Source organism: Dendrobates tinctorius, unplaced genomic scaffold (genome assembly GCF_039654945.1).
Source record: "Dendrobates tinctorius isolate UK_male_01 unplaced genomic scaffold, ASM3965494v1 ptg000187l, whole genome shotgun sequence".
NCBI lineage: Eukaryota > Metazoa > Chordata > Amphibia > Anura > Dendrobatidae > Dendrobates > Dendrobates tinctorius.
The window spans coordinates 4577398-4599889 of record NW_027361854.1 but is presented as its reverse complement, the minus strand read 5'-3'; the positions used below and the strand labels follow the sequence as shown (position 1 = coordinate 4599889).

The 22492-nt window shown below is 45.0% G+C and overlaps 1 protein-coding gene across 2 annotated transcripts in view; it reads left to right on the top strand.

The window, feature by feature from the left end:
* TIMELESS (timeless circadian regulator) overlaps positions 1-22492 on the top strand; it is a 166486-nt gene that overhangs the window by 65662 nt on the left and 78332 nt on the right. For both annotated transcript variants that reach the window (XM_073552242.1, XM_073552241.1), the window contains 6 exons: positions 247-350; positions 457-626; positions 897-1016; positions 1098-1249; positions 1331-1428; positions 1619-1739. In XM_073552242.1, the coding sequence (XP_073408343.1) occupies positions 247-350; positions 457-626; positions 897-1016; positions 1098-1249; positions 1331-1428; positions 1619-1739 (765 nt within the window). The remainder of the gene's footprint in view (positions 1-246; positions 351-456; positions 627-896; positions 1017-1097; positions 1250-1330; positions 1429-1618; positions 1740-22492) is intronic.

Genomic DNA, 22492 nt, shown 5'->3' with positions numbered 1-22492 from the left:
AGTCCATCCAGTTCAGCCTATAAAATTCTGTCAGAATAAATCCCCAGATCTACGTCCTTCTAAAGAACCTAACAGTAACTGTAAGATACAATAATGTTACGCTCCAGGAAGACATCCAGGCCGCTCTTGAACCCTTCGACTGAGTTCGCCATCACCACCTCCTCAGGCAGGGTAAAAGGCAGCGTATCAATTTTGCTAGCTTACTTGCTTATAAAACTGGCTATGTTCTCCATATTCTAATTACAGAATGCACCTTGCACTAAAGGCCTATCAGGAACTTCTCATGACTATTAATGAAATGGATCATTCAAAGGATGGATCTGTGCGAGAAAGTAGCAAAGTCATCAAAAGTTAGTCATCTGTGCTTTTAACCAATGACATTTGTGTATTTATTACAGACACCTAGCATTGTATGTCCTGCTATGTAAATAATTGTGATGTGTTTTTTTTTTCCAGATAACATATTTTACATGATGGAATATCGAGAGCTGTTTCTGGCACTGTTTCGTAAGTTTGATGAGACCAAACAGCCTCGGTCATTTTTAAAAGATCTGGTGGAAACAACTCATTTGTTCCTCAAAATGCTGGAAAAGTTTTGTAAAGGAAAGAGCACGGTTATGGTGCAGGTGAGCTGTTTTTTTTATGATTAATGTGATTGTTCATTTTTCTTCTAAAAGTCTTACAAAATGTTTATGTGCTTCCTAGAACCAAATGCATTCCTTTCTAAAGTCAATAGAGTGTAGTGGCATATTGAGGAAATCCATAGCCATCTATTGGTATCATTAGCTGACAGTCTGCCACATTGCTGAAATGTTGATAATTGGATGCAATAGACTATATGACTATGACTTTTAAGGAAAAAAAAATCTATCCTAATAGTGTTTTTTCACAAAAAGAGCCGTAAGGTGAAAAAGAAAAAGAAGAAACCAAGTCGACGTGAGGAACAGCCTAAAAGTTCTGAAGAATTGGAGGAAATCTGGCAATCTCTTTCAGAGAAGCTAAAAAACTGTGCTACGGTAATGTCTGCCATTGTTCAATAGCTACTTCAAGGTTTGGCTATGGATTCCTATCTTCATATGACACTATAACTCACCTAGGACTCAGAAGGTCTGCCAGATGAAATGGTGCCTTTTGATGCTGCATCTGAGATACCTGTTGAGGAGCAAAGAACTGAAGCATTAGTGCGAATACAGAATGGTCTTCAAAATGGTCAGGCTGGAGAGTCTCTTGTTCTGCTTCGTTCGGCAAGGTACAATTTATATGATGTTCATTTCACCGCCTAAGAACTTTAGTTTACAAGGAATTTTAATTATTTGTAACTTTTCTCCAGAGAAGTATGGCCAGAGGGCGATGTGTTTGGATCTCCAGAGTCTGGCCCTGAAGAAGAGCTTGAACTTCTTAAGCAGATTCTTTTTGCTGATCTTCCAAGTAAGTAATAATATGTGGCTAACTGGGTTCACTCACCTAAATACTAGGTTCTTACAGTATTTTTTATCTATCTCAAGATTCTAAAATTATGTGGAAACAGTTTTTTTTTTTCCCCCTTAACTGAGCTAAATATTATATCCATGAAACAAAAAATTGAAGTAGATTACAGTTATTTTCATTAAAACTATAGGATCTACTCAAATAGAAGCAGATCTGGATGAAGAAGATGAAGCTGAAGAAGTAGAAGAGGAGGAGCTTACTTCCGTACAAGTGTCTGAAAGGGAATTTACCTTTTTAGACTACATGAAACGGTAATTTGTGCTTTAAATATAAGACATCGTTGGTATATCATGCACCGTATATACACGTGTATAAGCCGACCCCCCCCCAAAATTTGCCACAAAAAAACTGGGAAAAATTATTGACTCGCGTATAAGCTTAGGGTGGAAAATGCAGCAGCTACTGGTAAATTTAAAAAATAAAAGTTACCAATAAAAGTAAAATTAATTGAGACATCAGTAGGTTAAATGTTTTTGAATATCCATATTGAAACAGGAGCCCCATACAATGCTCCATACAGTCCATGGTGGCTCAATAATTTGCTCCATACAAAATACACCCCAGATAATGCTGCACAAAGGTTAATAATGGCCCCATAAGATGCTCCATACAAAATATACCCCATATAATGCTGCACAAAGGTTAATAATGCAACATATGCTGCCCCATAAAGGTTATGGCCCCATAAGATATTCCATAGATTATGCTCCCATAAAATGCTCCATAGATTATGCCCCCATAAAATGCTCCATAGATTATGGCCCATAGGATGCTCCATAGATTATGGCCCATAGGATGCTCCATAGATTATGCCCCCATATGCTGCTCCATAGATTACGCCCCCATATGCTGCTCCATAGATTACGCCCCCATATGCTGCTCCATAGATTACGCCCCCATATGCTGCTCCATAGATTATGCCCCCATATGCTGCTCCATAGATTATGCCCCCATATGCTGCTCCATAGATTATGCCCCCATATGCTGCTCCATAGATTATGCCCCCATATGCTGCTCCATAGATTATGCCCCCATATGCTGCGCCGTAGATTGCGCCCCATACGCTGCTCCATAGTTATGCCCCCATATATTGCTGCTGCTGCCGCTGCAAATAAAAAAAAAAAATACTCACTTCTCGTCGCTGGGGGCCCGGTGCCGGTGTCCTGAGCAGGCCCTGACAGGTTCTGATGTCACCGCTGGCTCAGGACCCCGGCACTGGCGATATTTACCGATCCCCGCTCCATGGGTGCGCGTTGCTCTGTCCTCTCCTCCGCGTCCTGTCAGTGACGTTCAGGCAGAGAGCGCGGTGCGCACTAACTACGTCACCGCGCCCTCTGACCTGAACATCACAGACAGGACGCGGAGAGGACAGAGCAGCGCGCAGCGATGGACCCGGGACAGGTAAATAGAACTTATACTTACCCCTCCTGGTGTGGTCTTTGTAGCCCCGCTTCTCCCGGTCTCGGGCTCCTTCCTTCAGCACTCACGTGGTACTTCTCATTAAAGTCATATTCATGACTTTAATGAGCTGAACCATGTGACCCCTGAAGGAAGGAGCCTGAGACCGGGAGAAGCAGGGGGGCTGCAGAGACTGCGCCAGGAGGGGGTAAGTATGACCTGACACCCCTGCCCCCCCTCCCCCTCCGACACCCTGGTATATGACTCGCGTACAAGCTGAGAGAGGGGGACTTTAGCCCCAAAAAATGGTCCGAAAATCTCGGCTTATACACAAGTATATATGTATGGTATGTACAGCAAGAAAAATATTTCTCCTGGCTTTATATTTTAAAAAAACTTTGAGCTGCATATGGTGTAATTAACTCCTTCATCCTTGGGCGAATTTCCGTGTTTTTTTTTTACATTTTTTTTTTTTTTTTTTATTCTTCCAAGAGCCGCAACTTTTTTTTTTTTTTTTTTTTTATATTTCCATCCTCATAGTCATACTGGACAACAGGAAAAAATCCAAGTGTATTAAAAATACGAAAAAAAAAAATTCAATTCCACATTTTTTTTTTTTTTTTTAAAGTTTTTATTTCCCACGTTTACTTTATGGTTAAACTGACCTGGCAATATCCAGGTCAGTACAAGTACACAGATGCCAAACATGTATAGTTTTTTTTTAAAACAAACAAAAAGATAGCCTCACCGTGTCCTATATTATGATTCAGTTCGTCTTGCAATGTAGTGGGTCTCCAGCCAATAGTCGTGACTTGCGGCTTATCATAGAAAATAAATTTTGGCGATCCAAAAAATAGATAAAATCCTCAAATTTATTTCAAAATTTTTTTTAAAAAGATCATATAGGTTGGGGATACATCTCAACGCGTTTCTGGCAAAAGCCCTTATTCACTGAGATACAGATTCCTTATGATACGGTACATGGTACAAAAACAAAAGGTAACCAACCATTGATCAATAAACACGTGTGTTCATTGATCAACGGTTGGTTACCAACCTATATGATCTTTTAAAAACAAATTTAGAAATAAATTTGAGGAGTTTATCTATTTTTGTGACTCGCCAAAATTTATTTTCTATGTATAGTTTATTTATTCCCATCTCCAAGATCCTATCCCATTATGTAGTACGTGTTTACAACCACCAACAACTAACTGTCACTGTGAATGGTTGTATCCATGGATACCTTACCTAAGTTACTGCAATGCCCTGCCCATAGGGTAAGTGACATAGTGAATCAGAATTATACTACATTCCTAATTGGAGGTATTTGCTAATATTATTACTAGTATTATAACTATGATGTATTGGGATTGGATCTTGAACATGGGAATACCCCTTTCAGTGGTGAAGGAATTTCGTAAAAAAAAATTTTTTTTGCTTCTGTCGCTATTTTCTGAAAAGTTTTAATTTTAAGGATATGGGGCTGTGGGAGGGCTTGTTTTTACTGATACCATCTTGGGGTAGATACGATGTTATGCAATGTTGCGGCAGCTGAAAAAAAGTAATTATCTCTTTTTTTATTACGCAGTTGACTGATCGGATTAATTTATTTTATATTTTGATAGATCAGACTTGAACAAACGCATTTATTCCAAATATGTGCAATTTTTATTTTTAATGGGGGCAAAAAGGGATTGATTTGAACTTTGTATTTTTTATTTTCTTTCATATTATTTAAACTTTTAAAAAAAAAAAAACTTTAACTGTATTGGTCAGTCCCCTTAGGGGACTTCACATCAAAGGCAGAGACGCAACGTTTTTCCCTTCACACATGACAGCACACCTGAGAGAGAGGGATCCGCCCCGCCAGGACAGAAACCTACTGAAATATAAGGGGCGGCACCTCTCCCCCGCTTCAGTTGGGTTCCTGTCCTAGGAATGGAATCCTAGACTGACAGCGGCGGTGCCTGTCATGAATGAAGTGCCCAAGGCCGTCCCGGCGTGGGAAGAGCAGGTCGGCTTACCTGCAGCGCCGGCCGTCGGTCTCCTGGAAGCGCAGTCCCTGGGGTTCTTCTGCAAGCTCCGGGTTCGTGCGGGTGCGGCTAGGGGGTCTCTGTGATCCGGGGCACTCCTCTGTGCCTCCCTCCCCTCGCCCCGAACCTTCTCCCTCACGACATGGCGGGGAGAGCCGGGGGTGGTTTCCGGCCACTGACGTCAGCGACGCAGGGCATCCTGGGAGCACGCCTACTGACGTCACAGAGGTGACGGCAAGTTGACACCTGGTGCGACGCCGGCCGCATGAAGAAGAATAGCACTCGGCTGGCAGTCGCAGGGGGGAGGGGAAAAAGGAAAAAAGAGGGGAAACGCTCTCTGGGTCGGACCTATTTAAAGGAGGAAGGACGTCAATGCGGCCAGGTAAACCATGGGGTCAGAGCAGGAATGATCACCATCTCCACCATCTCTGCCCCCATCACAAACCTCCGCTCACAAGCATGGCAGCCGTTCAAGCGGCAAAAGCAGCAGTTGCCCGAACCACGGGTCGGGTGACTCCTTGATGTCCAGAGAGCACAGGTCACGTGCTCCACCACAGCCTTCGAGTCCGGTACCCGACTTTATGGCTGGTGAGTGATCTCCATGAATGTTAGTATGTTAATAGGGTCCTTCTTGTGTGTTAATTTCCTTAGGAAAAGGCCAAAAAAAGCAGGGAGCAAGAGAAACAATAGGGATTGTGCCATATGTAGAAGCCCCCTAGCGAGAGATTGGCAGAAGGACCTTTGCGCTAGCTGTATCCAGCGAACCATGGCAGAGGAGGCGCTGAGTTTTGCAACTAACCTCAGATCGGTCATCAGGTCTGAGGTGGAAGGCTCACTTAAAGTGTTGTTAAAGAAAAAGAGTAGAAAAGACTCCCCTAGTTCTTCCTCAGACTCCTCCTCGGCTGTATCTCAGGCCAAAGACCTGTCCTCCTTGGATAGTGTCACGGGTGGCAAGCCGTGTTTTCCGGTAGAGGATACGGATGCTCTCCTCAAAGCCATTAGGGTAACCATGGGGCCTACAGGAGGAAAAAACGGCTAAGTCTCTGGAAGACGTCATGTTCGGGGGTCTACAGGAAAGAAACGCACCTTTCCATTCAATGAGAAAGTCCAGGCTCTCATTGAAAGAGAATGGAAGAAGCCTGAAAGATCAGAAGCACTTCCCTCCTCCTCTAAAAGGAGATACCCCTTTTAACATAAAGTCCCCAAGATTGACGCAGCAGTGTCCAGGTCGTCTAAAAAATTGGCCCTGCCCCTGGAAGACTAAGGAGCGCTTAGAGACCAGCTAAATAAAAAAGCGGATTCCTACGTAAGACATACGTGGGAAGTAGCGGCAGGAGGGCTAAAACCGGCAATAGCCGGCACCTGCACAGCACGTTCCTTAATGATTTGGCTACAGCAGCTGGAAGAGAAACTGAGGTAAAAAATTTTGGTGGACATGTATCTTCTGCACGGAACAGCAGCTTTTTTAGCCGACACTTCCGCCGATTCCATGAGACTGACGGCGAGAGCAGCAGGGTTATCAAACGCCGCAAGACGCGCATTATGGCTTAAAGGTTGTCCAGGAGACCTACAGTCTAAAGCTAAGTTGTGCTCTCTTCCGTGTGATGGTCAATTTTTATTTGGAAAAAATCTAGATGACATCTTGGAAGCTGATCAAAGAAGGCCGTCCTTTCGGAGAGGAAAATTCAACAGGGGCCGTCCTCCGGGGGATAGGAAAAAATAGGAGGACAAAAAGAAGGAGGAGTCTGGATTCATGTTCGAAGGAGCCACCTCATCCTCAAAAAAAAAAAATCCCCACAATGACGCCGACATCTTGGTAGAGGGGAGACTGATGCTTTTCGCCCAGGCCTGGGAAGGTATCTCTTCCAATGCCTGGATCTTAAACATCATAAGAAAAGGCCTCAAAATCCCCGTCAGGAAGGGGATAGAGGAACAATTGGCCCTGGAGTCAGAAATCTTAAGTCTGCTATATAAACGCGTTCTGACTGAAGTCCCAAGCGGACAGGAGAGAACGGGTTTCTACTCACCCCTCTTCCTGATAGAAAAACCGGACCAGTCATTCAGAACAATTATAAACCTCAGAGACCTCAATCAGTGGATAGAAAATCAGACCTTCAAAATGGAATCAGTAACTTCGGCCATAAAACTACTTCACCACAATTGTTTTATGGCCGTAGTCGATCTAAAGGATGCCTACTATCACATCCCGATCCACCCAGGTTATCAAAGATACTTAAGAGTGTCTCTCTACATCCAGGGCGTCCTCAGACATTTTCAATTCAGAGCCCTCCCATTCGGCATATCCATAGCCCCGAGAGTGTTTACGAAAGTTGTAGCGAAGATGACAGCCTTCCTCCGAATTCACAACACAATTATAATACCCTATTTGGACGATTTCCTAATAGTGGGCAACTCAGAACACCACTGCACAGAGCAGGTAGAAAGGGTAACAAATACCCTGCAGAAACTTGGGTGGATGGTAAACATCAAAAAAATCAAAACTATAACCCCTAAAGAGACAGATTTTTCTAGGATTCATCCTGGACTCAGAAGGTGAGAAATATGACTTTGGCGGCCCTAGACCAACCTCACATGACCCTGAGAGGCGTGATGTCCTTGCTAGGCACCCTGACAGCATGTATCCCAGCGGTCAGGTGGGCACAATTTCATACCCGTCAGCTTCAGGCAGAATTTCTATCAGCACAGAGATCGCTAAGAGGGCGTTTGGAAGAAAGGCTGGAGCTTTCCTTAACGGTCAAAAACTCTCTCAGATGGTGGTTAGACAGGACAAACCTGATGTCAGGAATGTTATGGCACAGACCAGTGTCCGACATAATTCTGACAGACGCAAGTTCCTCGGGGTGGGGGGGCGCACGTAAGGGGACAGGCGGCCCAGGGACCCTGGGGGCCTCAAGAGCAAAACGCATCCTCCAACTTAAAGAGAATTACGGGCAGTAAACAAAGCCTTAAAAAACTTTATTCCCCGTCTAAAAGGCCGCAATGTCCGGATCATGTCAGACAACAAAGTGACAGTGGTGTATATCAATCACCAGGGGGGAACAATGTCACACTCTTTAATGAACGCAACCAACGAGATTTTTCACAGAGCAGAGCGACGTCTACTCTCCCTGATGGCACTACATATGAGGGGTAGAAAACGTAGAAGCCGACTTCCTGAGCCGCAATATACTAAGGCAAGGAGAATGGACCCTAAATCAGTTAGTGTTTCAGAAGATAGTACAACTTTGGGGAGAACCGGTAGTAGACCTCTTTGAATACAAAAGCAACAGACAGGTAGAGCGGTTTTGTTCGTTAAACCCAAAAGAAAAGCCATGGGTGGTGGACGCATTGCAAATTCCGTGGACTTTCAAACTAGGTTACGCGTTTCCTCCAGTAGCTCTGATCCCAACAGTTGTGAGGAAAATAAGGGAAGATCAAGCCAGAGTGATCTTAATAGCCCTGTTTTGGCCGAAAAGACCCTGGTTCTCGCTGCTGCAAATGATGTCCCTCTTGGATCCATGGGTACTACCAGAGATCCCAGACCTGCTAGTTCAGGGTCCAATATTCCACACGCAAGTCAAGGGATTCCATCTGATGGTGTGAAATTTGAAAGGTCACTTTTGAAGGATAGAGGTTTTTCTCCCGGGTTGGTGGCTACGCTGTTGAAAAGTAGGAAGCCAGTAACAACTAACATATATGGTAGAACATAGAATACGTTTCTACAGTTCCTGGGGAAGCCTTTAGACCAAAAGCCGATTAAGGCCATCTTTTAATTCTTACAAGCAGGATTACAGCTAGGACTAGCGGTAAATACCCTTAAAGTTCAGGTGTCCGCACTGGGCGCACTATCAGTGAATCCACCTTATACCCGGGTGTACCAGGACAGGGTCATCCTAAAAACAGACCCTGCTTATCTACCTGAAGTGGTATCAGATTTCCACCGTAGCCAGGAGATTGTCCTCCCCTCCTTCTGTGAGAATCCAAAAAACCCAGGGGAGGAGAAATTCCACAAATTGGATGTAAAAAGGGCCCTGCTAGAATATATATCAGTGACTAGCCAGTGTAGGAGGTCCCAGTCCCTATTTGTAGCCTTCCAGGGTGCCAGGAAAGGTTACGGAGTATCAAAAGGGACCATCGCCAGATGGATTAGGGAGGCTATTAGTGTAGCCTGCTCAGCTAGTGGCATTCCGATTCCTGACTGCATCAAGGCTCATTTCACTAGAGCCGTGGCGACCTCCTGGGCCGAAAAGGCAGAGGTATTGTCGGGGTCGTAAACGACAATGAATCCTCATTCACCAGTCATTCCAAATCATTGTGCGAGAGCAAAACATCTGGTACCGATTAAGAATGACTCAGACACGCAGCTGATTCAGTCTTAGCTAATGTCCTGCATCCACACCTGTCAGGAGCAGTACAACAACTGGCTTTTATTTAAAAATACACAATACTATATTGAGTGTTAGGGGAAGGCGTGCATTAGGCGGGGTTTATGCAGTATACATCTAGTGTCCAGTCTCTCTCTGATTCGTCAAACGTCTCCCGATGGTTACTCCTTCTTCACATTCCTGAGTTATCTTTTTTAGGAGAAATGAAACTTAACTTAACTCTTTAGACACTGAATTTAAGTGAAAGTGAACACTGGCAGCCATCTTTAATACAGTTACATTTGCATTAGCAAGCAATTAGGAAAAACTTATTGTTTCACAGTATAAAAATATAAAAGTTATATAAGAAAATATATTTTCACCTTGACAATCCCCCCTAAACACTAAGTTTTTCCCTTAATGAAAGATCCTTCGAGACTGTCCATGTGATGGGAAAAGGGGAGGTGGATTTCTTCATCCAGACACCTCAGAAGCTCTTCCCTAGAGAGAGGCCTCCAGGCAGCTGAACCCTTCACTAACCTCACATGGAGTTCTCCCGCTGTCCCTAAACTAAGTCTCTTAACATCATCTGAGAATGGGGGGTTTTGTCTACTCTCTTGAGGGGAATATACTTAGGGATCTCCCCTAGATCAGTACCATCGTACTCTGGTGGGTCTACTTCTTGATTGAGGAAGGTGCCAGTCGGAGTTGCTTTGGCAATAACCTTTTTATACAAGGGAATAACACAACAAAGAGTTATTGATCCAATTACAAGGAGGGCAATCAGTACTATACAAGCTTGTTGAAGGAATCCCTTGAGTCCACCCAACCAGTCGGAAAAGAAAGATGTGTCTACTCCAGCATTAGTTTTCAATTCTGCTGCTAACCCAGTTATCTTTTTAAGGGCTATCATGGTTTTTCCATTCACTCCAGAGTTCTGAGGGATATAGGTACAACACTCCTCTCCCACCATCCCACAAACTCCTCCTTTCTCAGCTAATATCATATCAAGGGCTAGTCGATTTTGGAGTGTCATCCTAGTGTTAGGGCCCAATTCTTCAACTATACCTTGGAAGGCATCTTGGCTGAAATTGACAAACCTTTGTTCACTGTAATATATGTAATTGATCCATTCAACATTTTTATTAATCTGCACCTGTGGGATTATAGAAGCAAAGCCAGCATAGATCTGGTTCTGGGCTTTAAATTGGTCAGGCACCCCCCTTGGCACTCCAATAGCATCAATATATACTAGTGGATCTTCTTCATAACTCATATGGAGCTGATCGAGGCTTCTCCTTTTCCTGGTAGGTTCATCAGGTATCTTTGGATCCCAGGGTAGAATCTTGAACTGCATAGCTAGTTTAACAAGGGTGCATTGGCCTGTCCAGGCATTTGGCAACCTAGGACGGAGCTTACCATCTCCACATAACCAATAAATGTCATACATATATTGTGTATGTTTGATTAACAAGTCAGTATCTAGAGAACTATTCTCTTTGCAGAAACCTGTCTCGAAGATCCCTACTGGTGTACCTGTGGTGTCGTGGGAATTATAGCAGGTGTAATTGTCAGCTAATACAGTTACTTCTCCTGGGACCTTTAGTTTGGGTTCCTTATGAATTAGTGGGACGTAATCTGGGCAATCAGTGGGCTTCAAACCTTTCAACAAATTCATGACACAGGCAGTGGTGTTTAGGTATGCTCTGAGTATTCAACTGGTCATTCGGAATAACAAAGGTAGCTGGAGTCAAACGACCCAGAGTACAAGCACCTTTTACCCCTACTGGCAACCATTTATATGCATTGTCTCCACATACCCAGAACATGTCACTAGGTAGGTCCCATAGGGCTGAATGTTGTAATACCAGTCTATGAACTAAATCTATGAACGCAGATACATTCTGAAGCATACACCAATTTGGAAGTTGTCCTAAAGGGCTACAATACCCTACATCGGGATTTCTACAGGTGGGAGTTCCTTTCTCATATCCAGATGACTCGTTGCAAGGTATATTACCTGAAATATTAAAACAAGTTTCATTATTGCCCTGGGGAAATAAATTGGAATACTTCCAGGACGTGTTATGCAACCTTCTTTCTAGCAGTATTGGTTTGAAGGCATCAGTAGAGTGGGAAGTTACATTAAAACTAACTTGTAGGCCATACATTGGAATTTGCCCCAGGTAGGTTAACCGAGTTCTATTCCTGGGTACCAAAGCCCCCCTTTTATATGCCAGATATTGAAGGTATGTGTTACTTCCTGAAAGATTACCCTGCCACCAAGGGTATCCTACCCATCCCACAATAGGTATTCCAACAGTTGTGTTCCATAACTTCACATTATTTGTGGCATTATTAGCAAGTGTATCAGAACAACTGGTCCAGGCAAATAATTCCTCGGGTGGCACAGGAATAACAAGGAACGGAATACTAGTGGCCGATACTGGTGAATGTGTGCAGATCCAGCAAATGATTTGACCAATCATTCAGTAATTTTTCATGATGTTGTATAAACTTATTATTCAAGGACATTGGAGAATTTAGACTATCCCACGCAGCTACCATTATTACAGATAATGCAACAAAACCAAACCAAAACATTATGCACTCTTATGCTTTGTTAACTCCAGTGGCTAGTTTGCAATGCGATGCGTGGATCCAGGTTGGTCGTCCTTCCAACTTAACAGAAGTAGGCGTTGTTAGGAGTACTTGGTAAGGTCCTTGATATCGGGGTTCAAGGGTCTTTCTGGAGTGTTTCTTGACATATACGTAATCACCAGGTTGTAGACAGTGATTCCTTCCACACTATCTGGATCTGGAGTGGAAGAGAAAACTAGAGAATGCATTTGAGTTAAATGCTTTTGCAACTGGATTACATAACTTGTCAAATTATCCACATTGAGTGTTAAGACCTGTGGGTAGTACAACCCTGTGTTCGGTGGTCTTCCAAACAGTATCTCGAAGGGTGACAGTTTAGTTTTCCCCGTGGGTGTGTACCTTACTGAGAATAATGCTAATGGGAGACACTCTGGCCATGGTTTATGGGTTTGTTCCATGGTTTTCTGTATTTTCAATTTTAGTGTCCCGTTCATTCTCTCTACCTTCCCTGAACTCTGTGGGTGGTAGGGTGTATGAAATGCTTGTTCTACACCTATCATTTGCATTACATTTTGCATTACCTCAGCAGTAAAGTGTGTACCTCTGTCTGATTCAATTGTTTCAGGGACACCGAATCGTGGTACTAGTTCCATCACCAGTTTCTTTGCAGTAGCTCGAGCTGTAGCCGTTTTCACCGGGTAGGCCTCTGGCCATCCAGAGAAGAGATCTACACATACTAGGATATTTGCATACACTCCTACCTTGGTAGCTGTATGTCGTCAATCTGCCGTCTCTGAAACGGGTAGAGAGGCCTAGGTGTCGCTTTCTTAGGGACTTTTACTGTTTTACCTGGGTTGTGCTGTGCACAGATGAGGCATGATTGTACAAGTTTCGCGGCTGCGCAACTGAAGCCAGGAGCGATCCAGAAGGCATCTACCATGGCACACATGTGACTTTTTGAGGTGTGATTGGGGCCATGTGCTGCTTGCGCCATGATTGGGAACAGGGACTTTGGTGGGCACATTTTATCCTTATTCTCCCATACTCCATTTGAGTTCAGCTCAGCTCCCAGTCTCCCTCGGTGTACCTTCTTTGTTTGGGCAGCCTTTTGCTGGAGGGATTTCAGGACATCTAGACCCAATGTGGCTGGAATACGCTGACTCCCCGCCACCGTCCACTGCTCTCTCTAGGCCGCCTTGTGCTATTTTAGCAGCCTCGTTCGCCCTTCTATTGCCCTCTACCTCCACGGAGTCACCTTTGTGTGTGCTTTTACCTTGACAATGCCAACCTGGACTGGTAACATCAATGCCTCCATCAATTGTTTCACCAGCTCTGCATTTTTAATGGGCTTCGAATCTGTGAAAATATTAGCGACTTTACCTGCAGCGGCTCTACACGCCTCAGTGAGTGCCTTCAACTCTGCCTCCTGCGCCGACATGTGAGGAGAGAGTGGTTCCGCTCGGATTACCTCATGTGAGGATACTACTGCATATCCAGTGTAGAATCGTCCATCCTGGTGGTATCTGGGGCCATCTACAAAAAAGAAACTCAAAGTCTGCATTAGGAACAGGTTTTTCATGAATGTGTGCAAACCCAACTGTCTCCTGACTCATCAGTTCTATGCAGACATGTTCATGCGTCATGTCAAAGTATCCTTCCTCACTTGCCAATACGGTCACCAATTCCCCCTTTTCTGAATCCACAGGCAGGAGGGTGGCTGGATTCAGAACGTTACATCTTTTGAGGAGTGACATACTCAGGAATTAGTAGAGCACACTCAAGTCGGAGCTGTCTGGCCATAGACAGATGTTTTGGTTGAACTTGTAGGAGTATGGCATGGATGTCATGTGGGGAATAGATTGTCAAAAGAAACGTCAGTGTCATCTCACATGCCTTTCCTATTACGTCTCCACTTTTTTCCTTGTGCTCCAGCATACATGACAGGTCGTTTTATTGTCCTTGTTTGCTCAATTTCTTTAGCTACCTTAAGGAGGTCTTTCGGATCTACATGTCCCCATTCAGGTCTGGCTGTCTGTACTGCGTCTCGTAAGTCTTTGTTCATACCGTCAATGAATGCATCCACCAGTATTCTAACATCAAGTGGATTTATGCAAATGTACCCCATGTCTGCCCATTTCAGCTGTAACCGTCCAAGGTATATCTCTACTCTCTCTCCTCTTTGCTGTGTCACATTAGTCAGGAGTACAGACTGCTCTGATTGTTCCACTGCAGCCCATTGTCTTAGTGACTCACAGTACGTCTCCCCAGATCGTGCAGATTTATCATCCATGCCCCAAGCCTGATTCTTTGTCACATCTGTGTGTCTGTAAAACGGGAATGGTTGGTCTTCAGGGGCAGGCAGCTGCTTCAGCAAAGCTAGCTGGTCAGAGGGGCTCCAGGGATAATACACCTGCATCTTTCTTATTCTAGTCACACTTCTAGGTCCTGATGGGGTTGGCCGTCTGATGTCTACTGTCAGCTTACTCCTCAAGGGCCAATGTCCCCACTACCCACTATCCACACTATTATGTCAGCTTCTTATGATCTTGTCTGGATAGGATTTAGTGCAATTCTCTTAGGTCAGTAGCACAGGTCACACAAGTAGCTATTCAGTCTGGATTTGTCTGAGTCTGACCACAGTGTTTACAAGTCCATCTGTTTTGTCTGGGTCTCTGATTACACTTTGTCAATCAAACATTCATAATACACCTTCCACACTGCTGCACATTCTCAAGCATCATTTATTCACTTGCTATTTTCTTCCCTTGTCTGTGCCTTTTTGTACATCCAAACATTCACACTCTGGTATTTTTGCCTTTTTCAATATTTGTCCCACTTGTTTTACTGCTTCCTTCCTTCTCTGTCTCTTGTAATTTGACACAATTTGCTATACAAATCAATCACACAACTAGAAGCAGGTTCAAACACATTAATGACCAAGCAATCACTTACAATTCCCTTCTAAATTAGGCACCATATCTTACTTTTAACTTCCAATCTTCAATTAAGTACTGTTGCTTTAAAATGCACAAATCTTTCAGCGTGTACCTTACGGATAGAATTACAGAGAATTTTGAGCACAGCTCACACTCAGCAGAGATAAGAGCGAAGGGAGAAGAAAAACTACGCAGCTCCATCCTTCCCCCCCTCCCATCAGAATGCAGCGTCGTCCTTCACAGAATTCTGTAGTTCTTTAGACTTATCAAAATCAATTTCTACAAAGAAACTCAAAATCACGGGATTTCACTGTAAGGGCAGATAACTGTATAATGAGATTAACCATGCCTTGCCCTTTTTCTGTCCAAATGCATTCAGGAAACTTTACAATGTAATGCCACATATAACACGAACTATATCATTACTCAATTCATTCAGTCTCAGATGTAGATTTGAAATATCTATAACGCATCTGTCCGGGATTCCACCACAACTAGAAAGGTCACAAATCTCTTGACACAAAAACGATGTGTGATGATTCATTCATACGTGCTCATTCACTGATTTTTTTTTTTTTTTTTTTACTCATCTCTCATCTTATTCAGAGGTTCTCATAGACATATATACAAGGATTCACACAGCCTGCCTATCTTGCACTTTGGATTTGATTAATACTTTTTCCAGGTTCTTTGCTGCACTACTTCCATATCTATCCTCAATTATATCACATAACCGGTCTCCTTCTTCAGGTATCTTTCCCTGACTGTTCCCCATCAATCTCTTTCCATCCTTCATTCTTCAAGCCTCGCGCAACTCGCAGATGAGCTTGTGCTTGTTCTAACAATCCTTTATCTTTCAACATGCCTCGTTTGTTCTCTGAGATTATGCCACATAGCCGGCTGTAATCTCCCTGACGAGGGCAATCCTACATGCTTATACAATCTCTCAACATTCTTGACTGCCTTCTTGCCTTCCCGTGACGCTACTATTGCCTTGACCTCCACAGCAGCATCATCTAACTTGTGGGGCACAGACTTCTTCTGCTTTAAGATACGCAGCATGACTCTTACAGAATACTATGGTTCTCTGCAGAAAAACCACTGGTAGCGATATCAACACTGATGTTCCACAGTACGGAGCCTCACGTTCGACGTACTAGGAAAAGAGCCTCGCGCTCAATATTTCCTTTCCCTAACCTTGAACAGCAGTGATTAACAGATTATCCTGCCACGATATTCCAACAGTCGGGAGGCGGTCTCCTAGTGAGAGCCCTCCACAGAAATACAGGTGGTCCCTTCTCGGGACGTCTTAATTACCTAGCTGGTACAATATCACAGAGGCTGCGTCTCCTATCCCTTCCTCTAGGTTGCCCCACAATCTGCAACTAGCTCAATTTATCACTCCACATCACTACTAGACAATAGTCACGGGTAGGGTGGTTGAATGGAGTACAATGACCGGTGGAGGAGGTGTGGTGTACACGAGGACGCGCAGAATGCGACGTCTCTGTTGCTGGTTCAGAGCGTGGCACAGGATCGCACTCGGTCTCACCACTCGACCGGTCACCCCTCAGACCCAAGGAGACCACAGACAAACCAATAACGGCTGAGACACTAGCAAGTGTGACACATACAGTGTATATGATCTCACTTACCGTGTTTTGGAGGGTGATCAGTCCTCGAGGTCAGCCACTACAGGTATCATCCACAGACATCCAAGCATGGGTCCAGAGGAGCCTCGGATCACTGTCCACGCCCCACGTTGGGCGCCAAATTGTCGGGGTCGTAAACGACAATGAATCCTCATTCACCAGTCATTCCAAATCATTGTGCGAGAGCAAAACATCTGGTACCGATTAAGAATGACTCAGACATGCAGCTGATTCAGTCTTAGCTAATGTCCTGCATCCACACCTGTCAGGAGCAGTACAACAACTGGCTTTTATTTAAAAATACACAATACTATATTGAGTGTTAGGGGAAGGCGTGCATTAGGCGGGGTTTATGCAGTATACATCTAGTGTCCAGTCTCTCTCTGATTCGTCAAACGTCTCCCGATGGTTACTCCTTCTTCACATTCCTGAGTTATCTTTTTTAGGAGAAATGAAACTTAACTTAACTCTTTAGACACTGAATTTAAGTGAAAGTGAACACTGGCAGCCATCTTTAATACAGTTACATTTGCATTAGCAAGCAATTAGGAAAAACTTATTGTTTCACAGTATAAAAATATAAAAGTTATATAAGAAAATATATTTTCACCTTGACAGTATCAATAGACCAAATTTGCAAGGCCGCTACCTGGGCCTCACCATCAACCTTCTTTAGACACTACTGCTGACTTAACCTTTGGTAGAAGGGTGCTGCAAGCGGTTGTCACTCCCTAAGGTGTTTCGAAGTCTCCAAAAATCTCTCAGGTGTGCTGTCGTGGGTGAAGGGAAAACCACCATGGTTACTTACCGGTAGCCGGTTTTTCCGGAACCCATTACAGCACCCGTATATTCTCCCCCTCCCCCCCTTTTTCACCATATGGGTGTGCACGTTAGTAGGGTGTATTTGGGTGATGTGTTGATGTGTTTATACATGTAACTAACCGGGAAGTCCTCACAATGCTCTGTAACCAACTGAAGCGGGGGAGAGGTGCCGCCCCTTATATTTCAGTAGGTTCCTGTCCTGGCGGGGCGGATCCCTCTCTCAGGTGTGCTGTCATGGGTTCTGGAAAAACCGGGTACCGGTAAGTAACCATGGTGGTTTTTTCCTGTTGATTCATGCTGTGAACTTCACTCTCCAGGTTTGTCAATGCAGCGAATCCACTTTTTCCTTGGCCCTGTAGGATTCCAAAATGGCAGAAGGAATCCAGCATGAATTGCTAGTCTTAGAGAGTGAGAGACACATCAACGAGGTCCTTCCGGAATAACCGTGTCTGTTTGAATGAGTCTGTCACCAACAAGTAGTGATGCACCGTTCTGACCAAATACAAATTCTATAAGGATTGCTTTGTTCTGCCTTCATTCTGTGCTTCTCCCTCACATTTCCCAATCTCCTCCAGGTGGAAAGAATAAACTACCTTAGGAAGGAAAAGATGCAAAACTACCTTGTCCAAGTTAAGGAAATGAAACTGAGTGACAAGACTGAGCTGCCATTTCAGATACTCATATGATGGAGGTGATTGCAACTAGGAATGCAACCATCCAGAAAAGTCAAAGGGGAGAAATGTGCTGGATTGGTTAAAAAAAAAAGACACTTTCACCATGCACTAGGTTAAGATCCTAGGGATCCAAAATGGGCCAATATGGGGAAACAGAGTGAGCCACAAACTGAACAGAGGTTTAAATTTGAGACTTGGAAGCCAAGTTTCTCTGAAAAAAGAGAGATAAGGTTGAGACCCGACTCTTAAGGCCAAACCGGACTCAATACATGACTGCAATAATGTAAACAGAGCCAGGAAAGAAAAAAAACTATAGTGACAACATCATTTGATTCACACCAATGGAAGATGACCTTCCAGCAATATGGTAGATATGAGATGAGAGGGGCTCCCACACCTTAATCATAATCCTTAACATTCAGTGATTTGATTGGTTCACATTACAAACAAGACTGTTGACTATATGTTTCAGCTTAAGCTGAACTGATCATAATCCAGATCGAAGTCCAATTCAGATTTGTGTTCCAATACCTGAGGTGACCGCATTTCAGGGGTGGAGGAGCAAGATGGTGAGTATTGTTTGGGAGTCCGTGGATCGAGAAGGAGATTGAGATAATGAATCCGCTTTAGGCCGTTTGAACTTTTAACCCGATCTGCCTTGACGGTGCGGAGTAGCTGGTGGTTTTGTCTCATTGTGGGTTAGTGGTCAGAGTATCGGGTGCAGTAGTATACCCAGATTAGCACTCCATCAATGTTACCAAGTATTGATATGTCTTTGTCAGTTCAACCACAAGAGCGCTTATTGGCCCAAGCAGGGGGAAGAGAGTGGTCACAGGCCAAGTGGGGGGGTGGGGCTCCTAAGCCAGAAGGTGAGTGCATATGCAACTCGGGGTTTTGATAGGTTCATTTGACGGAAATTCACACGATGAGCAGGAATAATGTGTAACCAGTGCAGACTTGGCAGTCTGGAGTGCACAGTCCTCTTTGAGGGCAGAAAAGGAAAGGAAATAACAGGCAGACTGGCTCGAGAAGTAGAGCCTACCGATCCTTGTGTTTTGGACTGAGAAACTGGAGGTCCAGTATTGTGAGATTCTGCCAAAAAGGAGGCTGAAAGACTGGAGATTTCTGACATCGGCAGGGAACGCGTGCAGTGAAAACGGAGGCGCATGAGAAAGAGGGCCAATAGAAAGCTGCAAAGCAGGAAGAGAGTCCACTTGTGAGACTGAATGGCTGAGGAAACGAGAATGTGGCCTACTGGGGCTGTTTAGGTCGCAACAAAAGCTGGGTATTAAATTTGACTCCCGGTGCAGCAAGGGTAATAGGTGGAACACGCAAGAGAACCCCTAAAAAAGACAGAAGAGGCCGAAAACCTGGTCGTTGTGTAGAGAATGCCTGGACAGGGGAACAACCACATATGACTGCAGCCGGAGACATGGGCCATAAGCCAGTTCATCGCAGCACAATGCGGGGTGAGGATGTACTTGCCTATCCTGAAATGCTTGGTTCTGTGGTCCAGGTCTTCAGATTGGTCTTTTGCAGAGGGTTCTTGCCCTTTGTCTCCTGCAAAGTACCTGAAAGCGTTAGGACAAAAGATCCTGCCATTCAGACAAGAGGATACAGACTCACCTCTGGCAGACTATACTTTGTCTTTTGTTGGGACCATAGAGAGGCCATTCCACTCTGTCTCCCTAATCTAAAGGAGAAAATATTAAAAAAAAAAAAATAGAAACAATTGAAAAAATGCCATGGGTAGAGACAAATCTGTGTCACAAGACTGTGTCTGCTTCCTATGTGACACTAAGCTAAACTGTAGCTTGGTGCCAGTGGGGCGGTGTAGACTGCTGATGAGTCAGGTATCTTGGGTTGTTTGCAGACTGTGCATTTTTGCGACGGGTTTTTCTGCACAAAAATGGGCCAAAAACACTATGGAATCCTTTTGTCAACTAATTCACTGAGAATCCTGAAGTGTTGTGCATATTATCAGTAATTTTCCTTGAGTATTTTCAGTGTGTTTTTCTCTGCAGCATGTCAATTCTTAGTGTGAGTTTTTTAGATTTTTTTCACCCATTGACTTCAATTGAGTCATTCAAAAATGCAGGTATAAAATGTTTGAAAGGACTGGAGGAAAACGAAGTCCAAAGCTATTTAACCCCTTAACCCCCAAGGGTGGATTGCACGTTCATGACCGGGCCAATTTTTACAATTCTGACCACTGTCCCTTTATGAGGTAATAACTCTGAAACGCTTCCATGGATCCTGGTGATTCTGACATTGTTTTCTCATGACATATTGTACTTCATGTTAGTGGTAAAATTTCATTCAAATAACTTGCGTTTATTTGTGAAAAAAGCAAAAAATTTGGCGAAAATTTTTAAAATTTCGAAATTTTCCAGCTTTGAATTTTTATGCCCTTAAATCACAGATACGGCACACAATAAACTTAATAAGTAACATTTCCCACATGTTTACTTTACATCAGCACAATTTTGGAACCAAAATTTTTTTTTGTTAGGAAGTTATAAGGGTTAAAAGTTGACCAGCGATTTCTCATTTTTGCAACACCATTTTATTTTTACGGACCACATCACATTTGAAGCCACTTTGAGGGGTCTATATGACAGAAAATACCCCAAAGTGACACCATTCTAAAAACTGCACCCCTTAAGGTGCTCAAAATCACATTCAAGAAGTTTATTAACCCTTCAGGTGCGTCACAGGAATATTTAAAAAAAAAAAATGAACATTTAACTTTCTCCTTCGTCTCATTGGGGGACACAGAGACTGTGAGACTGTGGGTGTGTGCTTCTGCCGTCTGGAGGCCGACACTAAGTGTACAAAAAAAGAGTTAGCTCCTCCTCCGCCGCATACACCCTCGCCCCTAGGCCGGGCGTAACTCAGTTTTTGCTTAGTGTCTGATGGAGGCACACGCAGTCTGGAGCTCCAGACTAGATTTTTTTTTTTTTTTCCCTTTTTTTCTATGAAGATAAGACAGGGGCGACGGATCCTATAGAGAGGATCCGATCTCCCCAAATCATCAACGGGCGACCACGTGTGAGTAAACCTCCTCGTGTCCTCTCCCGCACCGAGGGACACATCTGGGACTTTTTTCCAGACAACTATTTTTTAAAAGAGGGGCAACGCGTCCTGATAAGAGGATTCGGTTTCCCCATAACTTCATCAGGCGAGCACGTGTGAGCAGAACCAGGGGTCAGCCTCCACGTTGTTCCGCTCCTACAACAACAATGTATGGAGGCCCCTTCCACCCCTTGGTAGTGAGTCCAGGGGCTGAATTGGAGGCGCAGGTGAGCCGATCTAGTTTGTGGACGTGGCGAGTACAGGGGGAAGAAACCGGTACCAGAAGTCCCCCCCCCCCCCCTGCCGGGGATGGAGCCCACGGCGGATGGCCCTGCTCACCTTTAATATTTGGGGGATCCGCTCCTGGAGCTCACCGCAAGTTTGCCCCGGTGAGTAACGGTAGCCAGAGTGGCGTTGCACCCGGACGCCGCACACCGCGTGTACCGGAGTGCGGCCGGAAGCCCGCCGGCGGCCGCGGCCCCGCTGCAGGAGGAGGTCCGTGAGTATCGCGCGAGGCCGCGCGCCGACTTCCGGTGGTAGCCGGAAGTCCCGCCCACTGACGTCGGGGAGACGCGCTGCATAGGAGCAGGAGGCCTGGAGGTCAAGGGGTGGAAAACGGCGGGCGCACAGGTCCCGGAGAGGAGACTTCCGCCCTACCACCTCGCGTCCACGCATCCGGAGCTTCCCGGGGTACTTCAAACAGGAGTGGGACCCTGCCGGTGGGTGAGTGTAACTCCGTTTGGAGAACCACACTAGTTGTCAGGGAAGGGGTTACCCTCCTCCTCCTTCTACCCTGCCTTCAGCCTGTGCAAGTATGTCTGCCAAAGGGAAAGCTCACTCTTTCCTTTACGCGGTTTGCGTGTCCTGTGGGGTCAGGCTGCCAAGGGCACAGGCGGGTAAATATTGTGAAGCCTGCGAGTCGGAGCGCGCCCAGGAGCCCCCCACTGTTTCTGAACCCAGGGGTCAGGACCCCCCGGAATGGGCGGTGTCCTTATCGCATTCTATGCTGTCCCTTACAAGGGCAATTGAATCCCTTCAAGGCCCGGGCAGGAACAAGGATGGTGGTCTGCCAGCGGAAGAGAGCTCGTCCTCGTCTCAGGACCCTCCAACCATTAGAGGTCGCTCCAGTACCAGGCAAGCTCATATCAAAAGGGCTCGTTCCCCGTCGGCCGGGCCCTCCGGGGCTTCGGCGGCGGGTATTAGGGCATCCCGTTCCCCGTCGCTGAGCTCAGGGAGCGATCAGGATGAAGGAGAGGAGGAGGAGGCCTGGAATCTAGAAAGCCTGGGGTTCCAGGACTCGGTGGACAGTCTCATTGAGGCAGTCAACCAGACATTAGAGATCGAGGACGATGTGCCCACAGCCTCAGGTCACAAGGTCTCTTTCAAGAAATCCAGGCGACCACATAGAAGGTTTGCCACGCATCCGGAGTTTGAGGAGCTAGTCCA